General features: G+C 35.7%; 1 protein-coding gene across 1 annotated transcript in view; it reads right to left on the minus strand.

Moving 5' to 3' along the window:
* The window catches only part of SDK1 (sidekick cell adhesion molecule 1), a 1179904-nt gene that overhangs the window by 351012 nt on the left and 813630 nt on the right, over nucleotides 1-15262 (minus strand). The window contains 4 exon segments of the mRNA XM_044659951.1: nucleotides 1631-1733; nucleotides 4118-4285; nucleotides 6807-6923; nucleotides 14014-14208. Of these exon segments, the coding sequence (XP_044515886.1) occupies nucleotides 1631-1733; nucleotides 4118-4285; nucleotides 6807-6923; nucleotides 14014-14208 (583 nt within the window).

Below are 15262 nucleotides of genomic sequence, written 5' to 3' on the forward strand. Positions count from 1 at the left end.
GAGATTACAGAGGGTTGTTTTTTTTTTAAACCCTTAACTTCTGTGTATTGACTCCTAGGTGGAAGAGTGGTAAGGGTGGGCAATGAGGGTCAAGTGACTTGCCCAGAGTCACACAACTAGGAAGTGTCTGAGCCCAGATTTGAACCTAGGACCTCCTGTCTCTAGGCCTGACTCTCAATCCACTGAGCTACCCAGATGCTCCCAATTACAGAGGATTTTGCCAGTTTAGAAATCTCTCTCTCCAAGACAGAAATGCTTGGGCATTAGATTAATGTTAAATTAAATAAAATTGTTCCTTAAAGATTTGAGCCTAAACCTCAGAGCAAGGTATTAGTATTCATATTTTCTCTCCAACATTATTGGCTGTAAGAAATGATGAAAGAGTAGCATGGAACCCTGGGAAGAAATAACAAATGATACAGAGTGAAGTGAGGAGAAACAAGAGAATGATTTAGACCATAGTATAACATTGTAAAGACAAACAATTTCGAAAGAGTTCTGAAAAATAGTGAGGAAGCAGGGAGGGGAGAGGAAAGAGAGAGACATAGAAAGAAAGCAAGACAGGAGCAGAAAGACAAAGACAAACACACCGAGAAGCAACCACCTCTGTGACCCTAGAGAAGCCACTTCTGACTCACTCAGCTTTAATTTCTTCATCTGTATAATGGGAACAATAACCTCTTATAGTTTTGTTACAAGGCTAAAATAGGATGATATATGTAAAGTGTTTGGGGAGTCACAAAGTGCTATAGACATGCTAATTATTATCAGATATTTTTTGAAGGGCAGATTGAAAAAAGTTACATAATAATTTTTAGAAATTATTTTCAAGATTGCTCCAATAATGTGGAACTATTATGAGGTCCGTCCTGTTTTTACTTTTCAAAATTACAAAAGTAGTTGCTTACAATGGAGAGTTTTCTAAAGGTAACTATTTTAATCATTGGACTTCCCTCCCAACCCCCCAGATCATCAAATTTTCAGGCACTACTATCCCAATGTGAATTCAAAGAAAGATTAAAAAAAAACAAACAACAATAACAAAAAAAAACAAACACCTCTCCATCCCTTTAACCAAGCTTCAAGCCATCCAGTCAAAGTTTTAAATGCCTTTTGTTGTAAATTCCTTTGAGGACTATGATTTCCTTTCTTCCAACTTTCCAGACCTTTTCTCCCCTCATTTTGCTATGAAATATTCCTGGGAGTGCAAGGAGACTCTTCCTGGGTATTCCATAGTCCCAGAGTAAACATTTCTGAAATCCTATTCGATCCCTCTGGATTTTTCTCTCATTAACTATCAGCCTCTGACAAGTCCGTTTTACAGATAGTGTATTAACCTTGGCAGCAAAATCATGAAAAGCTGTATTGAAGTCATGAAGTGGAACATAGCTCACTGTAAATAATACATAAGGCTGAAGGAGAAAATGGGATTTGGGTGATTAATGATACAGCCTACAACCTTAAGATGCAGCAATCAGGGGTCTGCAACTACCATTGAGGTTCCTAAAATTCCTCTTCATCTAATGACTTAATTTTACATGTCCACAGAATATTAACACACAATATGCAGACAAAACCCCACAAACACAAAAACAAACAAACCCCAAGAGTAACTGGTGATTATACTAACCTGATAGGAATTCTAGGATCATGAATAGCTCCACAGTGCATCGTGGCTGTAGTTCCCTTAATAACAGTTCTATCCTCAGGAGGGTAGACAATAAAAGTACGATCTAAAAGAAACACAAGTAACAACTCAGACAAAATTATGAGTTTGAGAGTTTCTACCTGCAGAGGGTAACGGGCTGGTTGTCTGGCATAGATTTCTAAGTTCTGTCTTATGTTTGCAAAAAAAGGGAGGGAGGGTTAAAGGAAGATTTTGGAATGTTCCTGGAAAATGGAAAACAAGTCATAGAATTAAATCAAAGAAAGAACGTATTTTACAACTGCAAGAGACCTGAGAGGGCTACCAATGCAATAACATTAAAGTAAGTTACATACACAGGTCAAAAAAGGATAGATTATGACAAGTTAATCTTGGACTTTTATACATTAGAACATGTGTCAATGATCCTATACAAACATAATTGTGTATCTATGCTGTCAAGTACAAGTGTATATATTTTATTGGACAAAGATCTGGCTTCGGAGTCAGGAAGACGTGGGTTCAAATCCTACCTTTGACATTTTCTAGCTGTGTGACCCTGGGCAAGACATTTGATCCCATTAAATCTTAGTTTCTTCATCTTACATAAATAAGAATGTTGAATTAGATGGCCTCCTGGTCCCTTCCAGCTCTAAATGTATGATTCAACAATATTTTATACTCTTGTCACTTTATATTTTCAATAGCAGGACACATCAGATAGCCCATAACACCTACTGTTCATGTAAAATATATATGGAAATATAATGTAACTTTCTGAGATGAGTACAATGCTGAATCTCAAAAGAAAAATGAATAGTTCCAGTAAATCCCTTGATCGGTGGTTTATGAGAATTCCAACTTTATGGCTCCAATTTAAAAAAAAATTTTTTTAAGAGGTTAAGTGACTTGTTCAGGATTGTACAGATACTAATTGTGAGAGGCAGAAGCGGGACTTGAACCACACTTCTTGATTCCAAGGTCAGCTCTTTAGCCAATATGTCATAGTGCCTCTACAACTTAACTTTCATAAGGAATATAATGGGGATTAGAGATGAATATATCAAAGAGAAGGAAGATTGCCTCTATTAGCATGGAGAATAAGCCAATTAAGCAGTAGGGGAGGTCCCAGAGAGTAAGTTAGAATTTGATTCTGAAGAGATTTTAATTCACTCTCTACTTATATAATATTTTCAAAGTGGAAAAGGAGAGTAGCAAACAAGCTTCATATAAAATGTAATGGCTTATTTTTAAGAGTGACCTCTAAATAAGCCACAAAGTAAATTAAACCAATATGAAATAAACCACAACTCAGCTTTCCAAAGAAATGGATTAGACTTTTTAAAAGATTTATAGAATCAAAGAGGGAGCTGAATGGGATCTCAGTGATAATCTAGTCCAACCTCCTCATTTTACAAGAGGAGATTGAGGCTCTCATAGGTTAAATAATTTGCCCAAGGTAAGCTAGGTAATATGTACCTGAAACTGGGATCCAGGTTCTCTGACTTGAAATCTACTGTTTTCCTATTCAAGAAAATTAAAAGTTAAGTGGAGAGTATAGCTATTTTTATAAAACCACTGTGGAATAATTAGTCTTCCATTTCCTTTTTTCTTTTTAACTCATACCTTTTGTCTTAGTATCAATTCTAAAAAAGAGGAGAGGCAAAGGCTAAGCAACTGGGGCTAAGAGACTTGCCCAGGATTAGACAGCTAGCAAGTATCTGAGGCCAGATTTGGACCCAGGTCTTTTTGACTCCAGACCTAAAACTCTATCCACTGAGCTACATTGCTGCCCCTCTGTTTCCTATTAAGAAAGGAATTTCTATAGTAAATGTGCTTGGTCTATAAGCCAGAATGAAGAATAGATAGTATGGATAAAATACCAAGTCTAAAGAATGGAACAATTTTGGGTTATATGCTTTTCCTATATCCCTGTTTTGTAGAAATCAAATTATTTTGAGCTTCAGAAGAAACAACAAAGACAGGCAAGAGCTGAAGATGAGTGCTCTTCTAATAATTACAGGGAGCTGTTTTTTGGCTTAGAACCAAGAAAGAAGGACAGCTTCGTTATTTTGCTATATTCCAAAAGCATCTTACTTGATAATTAGTCAGTATAATGAAGATTATTTTTATAAGTATTTTAATTCTTAATTTAGTTTTCTTAAATGACAACTGCTATAAGATTAACCAACAAGTCACTTTTCTGTCTTGGTGTGACAGTATAGATGATATTCCTTCTCCAAAGTCGTTTCATTAAATTTTTTAATATATATACTGTATCTATTATTTTAGAAACTGAAAAATCAAGGTAATTGCTCAAAAGATTTTAATAAATTAGTTGTAAAAATAACCATTTTCTTTTGATTAAATGAGAAAGGCCAAGGGCATAATAATATTTCCTAAGTAAAAATGACACCCTGATTAAACCGTGATTAATGGAAGAAAAGATTTCATATAAAGTGTTATCCATACTCCACACAGTCAGCATGGCGAATGCAGTCAGAGATCCTTCAGAGTTGACTGCATAGCAGGTGTAGTTGCCAGCATCCTGGAGAAAGACTGGGGTTATCTGCAGGCCTCCAGACTCAAGAAGGATAAATCTAGGAATCTGAACAGAGCCACTGGCCAAAATCTGTTTCCCTGAAAAATGAGAGAGAAAAGAATGAGAATAAGTCAGCCTCTACACTTCTAAAATACAGTAACATTTATTATAACAAAATTCATAGAGCCATCATGTCTCTTAAAAGCGATCTTTTCAAGCTGAAAAGATATCTAGATTTGGTGAATGGATGCTAGCTCTGCTCCAGGGTATATTTAAATGAACTGAGTCAGTCTCTCCTAGTATAAAGTAAGTTAGACTCCCCTTTAGAAGCTGTAGTAACTCTTTCCAGCCACTAAATACTTAATTTGAGAAATTAATAGATTATCCCAAATACTCTTCCTAAATGTAGGATTTACATGAGGTGATCAGTAAAAGTTGAATGACTGAATAAATATCAACAAGTGAAGAACCAATAGAATGCCTGTTCTTCCGTTTACTGTATATGCATTTTAAAAAATTTAGAAATCCTCCCTTCTTTTTAAGTCTTACTAAGATTTGTCCAAGTTAAAACCTTGTCCTCATTTTCTAAATTATTAGACATTGATCCAAAGTTTCCAAATAGTGATCCCTCTGAAAGCGGAGCTTGAAAGAATTAATAACAGCTTCCAAAAGTGTCTAAGTTATGTTCATACAAAGCTCAACAGACATTATTAGTTTATCCATACTCATTTATTAAGTTTCAATTTAACAAACATTTATTGAGCATTAACTTGGTTAGGCAAATCAATGAATCAATCAAAAAAGATTTATTGATCAAGTATGAGTAATTTATTGAGTACGGAAAAAGTGATCAATAATTTTATTTTAAAATTTCTATTAGTGGATAAGCAAATAATGTAGGTGTTACTTTATCACAAGGATCTTTACATTGAAGACATGATTTAACACAATTGACATTAATAAGGATCAAAGAGTCTCTTTCACACATATATACTGTGTAGGAAAGAAATATTTACAGTGAGACATCTGTGTTTGTGATTCCACTTATTATAGGAACCCTGCTTTCATAAGCTCTCTCTACTTAGATAGATTTGCAACTTCTTTGTAATTTAGAGCATTGTTTGGGGGACTGAGAAATAAAGCAACTTCTGCCTATATTACAGACTTGTATGACCTGAGTTCAGTTCATTCAGAGACTAAGGTCAGCCCCTTCTCCACTATGGTATGTGCCTCTCCCACTTTCTCTCTCTCCTCCTCCTCCTTCCTTTCCCCCCACAACTTAATTAACAAATAAACAAATGAATAAATTAGTAAATAGATATGACTAAATAAACACAATATATCTCTCCTTTTCTCTTTATATATAAACATATATGTGGATTATGTATACATTTTTTCTTTCTCTATAATATATTTACACATATACATATAAGTGAATTTTAAATGCATGAGAAGAAAAAAAAGGCCCTTTGGCTTCAGAGAATCATAAAATATCAGAGCTGGTAGGCGCTTTATATAAAGTATCTTGTTTTCTTTTCTTTCTTTTCTGAAAATACAGCATGACAAAGTGGATAGAAGCTAGGCTTGTGAATCAGGAAAGTCTGAGTTAAAATCCTTTCTATATCACATAGGTCAGTGATGGTCAACCTTTTGAGCTTGGAGTGTCAAAATTTGCCAAAAAAACAAGCATAACTCAAGTGGTGTGTCACTTTGAGAAAAAAACCATAATGATATTTATAGTTTAAATAACAAAAATGTATAATTGTAATATATAACTGTATTTAATAAACCAAAATAGGTAAATTAATATAGGTAGAATTTTCATCTATAATGCACAGAGTATCTACACTAAATTACAGCAAATGTTTCATCCTCACCTTGCGGCCCCATATGTCTCTGTATGTGGCCACATGTGCTCGTGTGTCATCAAAGATGGTTCGTGTGTCAGTGCTGACACGCATGTCATAGGTTTGCCATCGCTGACATAGGTGCTCTGTGACCCTAGGCAAGTCATTTACCATGTCAATTTCTCGGGCTCTCTAGGACTTTAAGTTAGAGGAGTTTGGGACCTATATGAGTAGATCTATAAAAGATCCATCACTTGGGTTCTCTAATCTGTTGAAATCATATTCAGACCCATTCCCATGCTACCATCTCTCCTCCTCATTCCTACCTCCCCAAAAAATAGTTTAAAAAGAACTCAAGAGTCTGAGAGTGGATTGCCCAAGCAATTAGCAATTCATTAAGAGTCACCTTGTGGGACAGCCAGATGAGTCATTAGATAGAAAGCCAGGCATGGTGAAGGGAGGTCCTAGGTTCAAATTTGGCCTCATTAACTTCCTAGCTGTGTATGCCCAGCAAGTCACTTAACCTGATTTCCTAGCCTTTGCTATTCTTCTGTCTTAGAATTGATAATAAAATAGAAGGTAAGGGTTAAAAACAAGTCACCTTGTTGTAATTATGAGGCATTTAGATGAAGCAGAAACAGTGTCACTGAAGAGGTCAGCCCATTTCCAAGGAGGTTTTACAACTAAAATGACTAGATTATATTTTTGTAGAATGGTTATAATATCCCAGTAGGGTCTAGTCTCAGGCCCCAACACAAATATAAAAACATACCTCTTCTCCAAGTGATAGCAGGTTTTGGAGCTCCTGAAACCTCACAGGTGAGCACTGCTGTCATGCCATCTGTAACAGTGGTATCCACTGGACGCTGAGTAAATGTTGGTGCAATATCTGAGGACAAAGGTGAAATCAAGGATCTTCTTTTAGGGACACTCAAGCTACCACCTTGGAGCGTTTCATATCAATTTTTATAGAATGAATCCAAGACAGGTAGAGCCATTAAAAAAAAAAAAGGAAAGGAAACCTTTCAAGAAAGATTATAACCTTTCTCCAAATTCACCTCTAAGGAATTACTCAACTTTGTTTACTGCTTAAGTGAAAATAAAATCTCATGGTACTCATAGATATGTAAATGATGCAGTGTAGGAGGTATAAGAATAATTTAAAATAAGTGTGGAAGAGAAAAGGGAAACATTTTATTTAGAAAAATTGAAAACATTACTTTTATCTTAAAAAAAACTTTAAAGAGACTTTAAAAATTGACTTTTAAAAATAAACGTGTCACTTGGACAAATGAGATTCATAAAATATCAGAGAAAGGAGAGACCTCAGAGATCATTTAGACCAGTGATTCCCAAAGTGGCTGCTACCACCCCTTGGTGGGTGCTGCAGCAATCCGGGGAGGCAGTGATGGCCACAGTTGCATTTGAGGGCAGTAAATAACTGTAAGGGTGCGGTGATAGTATGTGACAGGGGGTGCTAAGTAATATTTTTTCTGGAAAGGGGGCAGTAGGCCAAAAAAGTTTGGGAACCACTGATTTAGACCAACTCTTTGATTTTATAGATGAAGAAACCAAGGTCTAAAGTGACTTGACCCAAGATCACATGGCAAGCTTAATGGCAGAGCAGAGATTAGATCCTAGGACTCTTGATTCATAACTCAACATTCTTTTCTCATTACAATAAGCTCTCATTTATATGACTCCTATTCGGATACTCATATAAAAATAGGTATCTAATGAAGTGGATAGAAAGCTGGACTTGGAATCACTAAGACTTCAGTTCAAATCTTATTTTATTCATTGTTTGAACTTGGACAACTCACTTAATCTTTATCTTTAGTTTCCTCATTTATAAAATGAGGATGATAATAATAGCTGCTATTTTATGGATTATTGTGGGGATGAGATGAGATCACATATGTGAAATACTCTGCAAGCATTAAAGCACTATAGAAATGCTAACTATTATTATTAGCCATTCTTATTATTTTACATAATTAGAATCATATGGAAAAGGGACCATACTGGTTTTCTTAGTCTTGGAGGGCAGAAGTAGGAAGGATGGATAGGCAATTTTTTGCTTAACGTAAGTTTTCCTCCTCACCTCCTTCATATTCCAATTATTGAATGGTACTAGGAGTCATAGACTAGTACAAGTTCCAAAGATTTAGAACTATAGATTAACCAAAGACCTAGCAGAAAAGTACATAATAGGGAAACATAAGTGGCCTGTAGTTCAGTATTAACAAGGAAGATTCATGGAGAAGAGTGGTATATGAATTGTCAAAGAGGTAATGGATGGTCAGGAGAGAAGGGGCTGTTCACATAGCAACACCAAGCGCTAACAAATGGATAGTCTTTGTCTGAAACCAGTATCCACGGAATGTTCAAAGACCCTGTAGGGCATTGGGGAGATTTTTTTTAGGTTTTATTATTTAATTTAATTTTTATTTTTCAGATAAGTCAATACAACTTTTAATAAACATTTTCTGACATTCTGAGATCTATGTTCTCTTTTTCTCCCTCTCCCCAAGATGGCAGGTAATATGATATAGTTTGTACATTTGTTATCATACAATACATATTTCCATGTTCATCATAGAAGACTCTTTATGGAAAAGGTTTAAGAGAACATGAACAGGAATAGCCCAAGATGAAAGGTATGGATATGTTGTAAATTAAACCATTGGAGGGTATACCTACATCAAGGAGATCAAAGAACAACTGAAGTATGAAACATATTTTTATAAGAAACAGAAAAATGACAAATAATCTGACAAAGGGTACTTATAAAAAAAGCAACTTTCTAAGGATGTTGCGGATCTTTTATAGATTCAGTCAGTCTAATTCCTATACCTTCTCTACACATTGTATCATGTTCTAATATTTTTACTTATTCCTTGGAAGCCATTCTTGGGAAGATGCAGCAGCCTATTTATATTCATCATGGATTTCTCTTCATTGCCTTTTTTTTTATCACAAGCAAGCCTTATTCTTTGGATTGTAAAAAGGAGTAAAAATTATGGTTGGACTGAATACATAAGAGCATGGTTTCCAGGAATTAATATATTTCAACTCCAAATTATTTTTTAGCAATTTATTTATAAAATAGAGGGAAAGAAGGAAAGTAGGGGCAACTGGGTAGCTCAGTGTATTGAGAGCCAGGCCTAGAGACAGGAGGTCCCAGGTTCAAATCTGGCCTCAGACACTTCCCAGCTGTGTGACCTGGGGCAAGTCACTTACCACTCTTCTGCTTTGAAGTCAATACAAAGTATTGACTCCAAGATGGAAGGTAGAGAAATGAGAAAGAAGGCAGAGTAAGAGATCTAACTTAAGGAACTAGACTGTGTGCACACCTGGGTCACAGACCTCCCCCACTTGAGGATAAGTGGGGTGTGTACACTTTTGGTGATTAAATCTAAAAATGGGCAGAGTAGAGTTAATCTCATCTTCAAAATCCCTCCTGTGATCATTTAGGAGACTTATCTCCCCAACTGATCTTTTGACATAATCATGTTGTACCTCTAAAATTTTCTAACTACAGGTATATACAATATTGAACATTCTGAGAGGAAACTACAATAGTCAGAAATAAGAGGGAAATCAAAGAGAGAGAAAGCAAAACCAATGTTTTGTTAGGTGCACTGACAAAAGCCAATTAGGGGGCAGTCCCCTTTGGACCAAAGTCACACAGCTAATAAGCATCAGAGATAGGATTTGCATGCAAGTCTTCCATCTCCAGAACCAGCATTTCTTCTATTTATACCATGCTGAACAGAGATAATTATAAAATATATAAAAAGTAATGTCCTTTTTCTTTTCCTTTTTAAACCCTAGCTTCTGTGTTAGTATCATTTCTAAGACAGAAGATCCATAAGGGCAAGGCAATTGGGATTAAGTGATTATCTATTTAGTGTCACATGACTGAAGAAGTGTCTGAGGCTAGATTTGAACTACAGACCTGGTGCTATAGTAAGGAAATTAGGAAATTATAAATATATTGATTAGGTTTGATAAGGTAAGGAAATTTAGAAGGGTTATCTCTGAGACTGCAGAATGCCTGAGGCCAGGAAAAATTCTGTGCATGAGCTTAGAACTTTGAAGGAGTAGAGCAGGCAGAGTTCTGAGGGGCAGTTGGTCTCTAACTCCTGAAGAAACTAGCCAACTCTGCTTTTGTTCCTGGATATATCTCTGCTCTGATAGGAAAGAAAGAGAACTCTGAAACCATCGAGGGGGTTTTCCACTTTCCTCACTGTGGAAATTCATTGTGAAGAAGAAACTGTCAGATCTGCTACTTTGAGAACTATTATGAGAAGAGAAAGACCAAAGACCTGCCTCCCTGGTCTCTGATTGCCATCTCAAAGTCATACTCTGGTCAGTTAGCCTCTGAGACAATTTGGCTAACTGAATTGTCTACTTGGAGACATTCTTAACATAAATAAATTACTTTTAATTAAGGATTATAGATAGTTTTAGTCAGGAAGCAGTTTTATGGGTTTTTAGTCAGTGTTAAGGAGTGAGAGAGTAGCTTGAGTGAATGAATACTCAAGATGAAGAAATAAATACACTGTAAGATGAAAGAGGTTGGGAGAAATAAGTTTTCCCTTAGATTAAGGTATCCTGTTATTATTAATCCTTATTATATAATATAAATTAACAGAATATATATGTATATTTGTGTGTGTATATATATGTGTGTGTGTGTGTGTGTGTATATATATATATATATATATTCATTCATTCATTTATTTATTTATCTCCAAGTAGTTTGTGTACTGACCCAGTGAAGGAAAGTCACTCTTGGCTTACCTTCAAGGAGGAGAGCTGAAAAATACTTTGTGATCAACCAACAAAGTATATACCACAATATTTCCTTAATAACATCCTTTTATACTTCAATACTGCAGTGCTCTATCCACTGTGTTACCTAGAAGCCCCCATAGAAAGTAAGTTTTGATAGGAGAAAACAGAAGTTTAAGGGGGAAGGGGAGGTTTGGAGAGGAGAGAAGAGGAAGGAAATTGGGAAAGGCTTCCTATATGAAATGAACCTCGAAGGAAGGTAGGGACTGTACAAAGTGGAGGAGATAAGGCATTCCAGTCAACCTAAATGATCTATGCAAATGAATGGAGATGGGTGATGAAATGTCATTTATATTCATATCCAAATGTGATATGCATTCTATAACATCAATTCCTTAGTAGGAAGGGCATTTTTCCTCACTGTGGGTAGGCTTGTTCATTTGGAATGGAGAATAAAATATGATAAATCTGGAAAGGCTGACTAGAGTCATTAGCCTGAGGAATTTTAAATGCCAAAGAGAGGAATTTTTGTTTTATTTTAGAGGTATTTGGTAGCCACTAGAACTTCTTAAAGCAAAAAAAGATAGGATTGGGCCTGTGCTTTAGGAATATCATCAACTGAGCAGCTGTGTGGAGATGAATTAGAGATAAGAGACACTGGAGGCAGGAAGACTAATTAGGAGTACTACAATAGTCTAAGTGAGAGGTAATAAGGATCTGTGTTCATAGTCAAGACCCTAAGGCACTGGAGGAACTTTAATAATTTTTTTAATCATCTAAGAATGATTATATTCAATAAGATCATGGTGAATGTTATGATTATTTTGTTATAATTTAACAATTTGAAAATTGGGAATCCATTAAAAATATTAGAAAAATAACACAATTTTTTTTTGAGAGAGATGAAGAACTAGTTTTCATTTATGTATCTTGAGATCACTGGAATTCAGGGTTTTGGTGGAAAGGGAATCCTTTGAAAGAGGAGCTAGGGAAGGATGGAATTAAAAGTAGAATAATAGGATCATAGATGTAGAATTGGATGGGGCCTTAGAGATCATCTATTCTAATCCCTTTCTTTTGTTAATGAAGAACTAAGATCCAGAGAGGGTCTCTGATTAGTCTAGAGTTGTGAGTATTTGAGGTGGGATTTGAACCTCGGATTCTTCCAGTTCCTAGTTTGAGCATTTTATCCAACAAGTCAAATGCCTGTTGCTTTTGACTCTGGCTCCCTTTCCCACAAGGATTGTGTAGAATTGGGGCAGTCACTGGGTGTAAGGGCAGAAAACATTTTAAGAGATTGTAATGGGAATGTTCAAGATCTACAGGTAAATCATACCAGACACCAAGCAAACGTGCTGTGGAAGTGACTTGGTTAAAGAAAATATTAAAGAAATTGTAACATTCCATTCTATTCATTCCATCCACACTTGATAAATGGAAGAAATATTATATTTATTTTAAGACATTTCCTGAGAAGTTTTATTTTCTCCTTCAAATTCTACTTTATTTTTATTGCAGTAAGATAGACTGTGAGGCAGCATGATATAGTGGAAAGAAGAGTCTAAGTGGAGGAAGAGGAGGAGCAATGGGCTCCTGGGGCTTGTCTTTTAACCTCCTGAAACCTCATTTTCTTCCATTGTAACAAGATAATGGGAACATTACCTACTTCACAAGGGGGGTGGAAAGCATTTTGTAAACTGGAGAGTTCTATATAAGAGTGAACTATATTATAAGGAAGATATAAATGTCAGCCATCAGACACAGCATCATTTCTTGGTCTTGAACACATTTTTTTCACTCATAATTTGTATGCCTTGCTTTAAGAAAATCTAACATTCGAAGTACCTGAATTTAGAAAAAAGTAAATTGGGAAGAGATTACTTCATGAATATCACTTTTTTTGAAAAAAGATTCACTGGAGGTCACAGCCTCATAGGTCTGGGGATAGAAGGAAATTCAGAGACCATCTAGTTCAATTCTTTCATTTTACAAATGAAGAAACTGAGGCATAGGGAGGTTAAGTGCTTTGTCCAAGGTCATGGAGGCTGTAAGACTCACAGACTTAATTTTAATATTTTATTTTTTCCTAATTACATGTAGAAGCAATTTTAAAAATTCATTTTCCTCACATTTTGAGTTCCAAATTTTCTCTCTCTCTCACCTCTCCCCTCCCTGAGACAGTAAGTAATTTTATATATGTGCTATCATGTAAAACATAGTTCCATATTCATTACAGGCCTAATTTTAAATGACCTCATTTACAAAGATTCAAGTTTCAACTTGAATTTTCTGAGAATCCATCTATTGCTTAAATGTAGGTATACCTAGGTTAGTGTCTCATCTTCCAAACTGCAGCAAAAAAAAAAAATGACCCTTGGTCTTCTTGGTGGCTTTTAGTTTGCCCAAATTTACCATAACCATTTAGTCAATGAACCTTTATTAAGGGTCTACTATGTGCCAAGCATTGCGCTAAAGACTAGAGATATATAAAAGAGGCAAAAGACAGTCCTTGCCCTCGAGGAGTTCATAATCTAATGGGAAGTAATACTTATTCTGGTTTATTTGATAGATAGAAAGCCCTGAAAGTCACAACTTTAAGTATTTTTGAACTCTCCTAAATAGTATTCTGGCTGAGGACATAATCAGCCAAGCATTTTGTCTCATGGGGGAAGAGCAAAAGGTATTATTCAATAATTACCAAGTTCCACTTCATTTTAGAAGAAAAATTTTAATATTATGAGAGATAAAGATAAACCCTTATGCTTTTTTCAAAGAAAATGTACCAAGGCATTTCAGTTAATATGATCATAAAAGAAATTCACAAAAGAACTATAATTGTTCAATAAAACTAAACTAGGGAATGGATATAAAAGAAGGAAAGATCAAGAGACAAAGAATAAGACGGATATTTATTCATTATTAAGCCTTCATTTCTTTCTAGGAAGATATTGAATGTTTTTTTTTTCTCTTTCCCTTTTAAAAAGCTATTCACAGTGTGGTCAGTGCTAGAAAACCACAGAACAGATAATGCCAATCTAAATTTATGTTACCAGTGTATCTTCTCCATCTCCTCCAAAGCTATAATGAATATATGGATGTTCAGCTGTCACATACTAAAGTGACATGAGTCTAAAAGGGCACTTCACTATCATTTGGTGTTACTGACATCCCGTACTTACTGGTTACATCCAGGTAGGTGTGTGTCTCTATTTCTCCCCCTTCATTTCTTGCAAAGCACTGAAAGATACCAGAGTCATTGGGATGCAGCTTCTGAATTCGTAGACCTCCACTCACTAGCACTTTGTAACGAGAATTTCGGAGCTTGCTGATGGGGACAGAGTCCTTATACCATTCAAGATTGGGGACAGGGACTCCTGCATAGGGAAGAAAGAATATTTTTTAAAGAAGTTATTTTTTTAAAATGTATTTATTAAAAGTTAAAGAAGGTCTATGTAAACCGGTAGAAGGAACCCACATTTCTGATCACATACAACTACTTTTTTTTTTTAAAGGATTTTTTTTTTAACCCTTGTACTTCGGTGTATTGTCTCATAGGTGGAAGAGTGGTAAGGGTGGGCAATGGGGGTCAAGTGACTTGCCCAGGGTCACACAGCTGGGAAGTGGCTGAGGCCGGGTTTGAACCTAGGAGCTCCTGTCTCTAGGCCTGACTCTCACTCCACTGAGCTACCCAGCTGCCCCCATACAACTACTTTTTGATTATCTGGACTAATGGAGGAGAGTAGTAGCTCAGATGGTCCCAAATTTAGATATTTATTCAATAGTTCATTAAATTCAGTCCAATGCCTTTTTTAAATTTTATTTTTACAAATTAGGAGACCTAAGGCCAAGGAATGGGCAATTCCTTGGTCACGTAGAGAGTGAGAGTCCAAAGTAGAATCTGAAGGGTTCTCTGATTCCACATTCAGCACTCCTCTTACTGTACCACAAGTGAGCATAGGTGAGGACGGATTCTGAATTTCAATGTTCATGTGAAAGCATTTGTAAGCATCCCTAGCCCATGAGGAAATGAAGCATGGAGGTATAGGAATGTGTGTGTGTCTACATAGATATAGGTGCACTATGTATATGTGTGCATGTATGTCATCATACGCACCATTGTGTGTATGGGCTCACATGTGTTTCATGTGGATTTTGGCACAATGCATTTATGTGTGTGTACATGTATAAAAGCAAACTTATATGTGAGCATTGTATATACACATTTCATAGATTCACATCTATCTACCCAACTATGTATGTATGTATGTATCTACCTATCTATCCATCCACTCACCTGTCATCCATCCATCCATCCATCCATCATCTTTATTTATCTAAACATCTTTCGTTCTATTTATCTATTCATCCATCTGCCATCTTTTCATCTGTCTGTCTGTCTATCTATCTATCTATCTATCTATCTATCTA

This window comes from Gracilinanus agilis, chromosome 1 (genome assembly GCF_016433145.1).
Source record: "Gracilinanus agilis isolate LMUSP501 chromosome 1, AgileGrace, whole genome shotgun sequence".
In the NCBI taxonomy this organism is placed as follows: Eukaryota; Metazoa; Chordata; class Mammalia; order Didelphimorphia; family Didelphidae; genus Gracilinanus; species Gracilinanus agilis.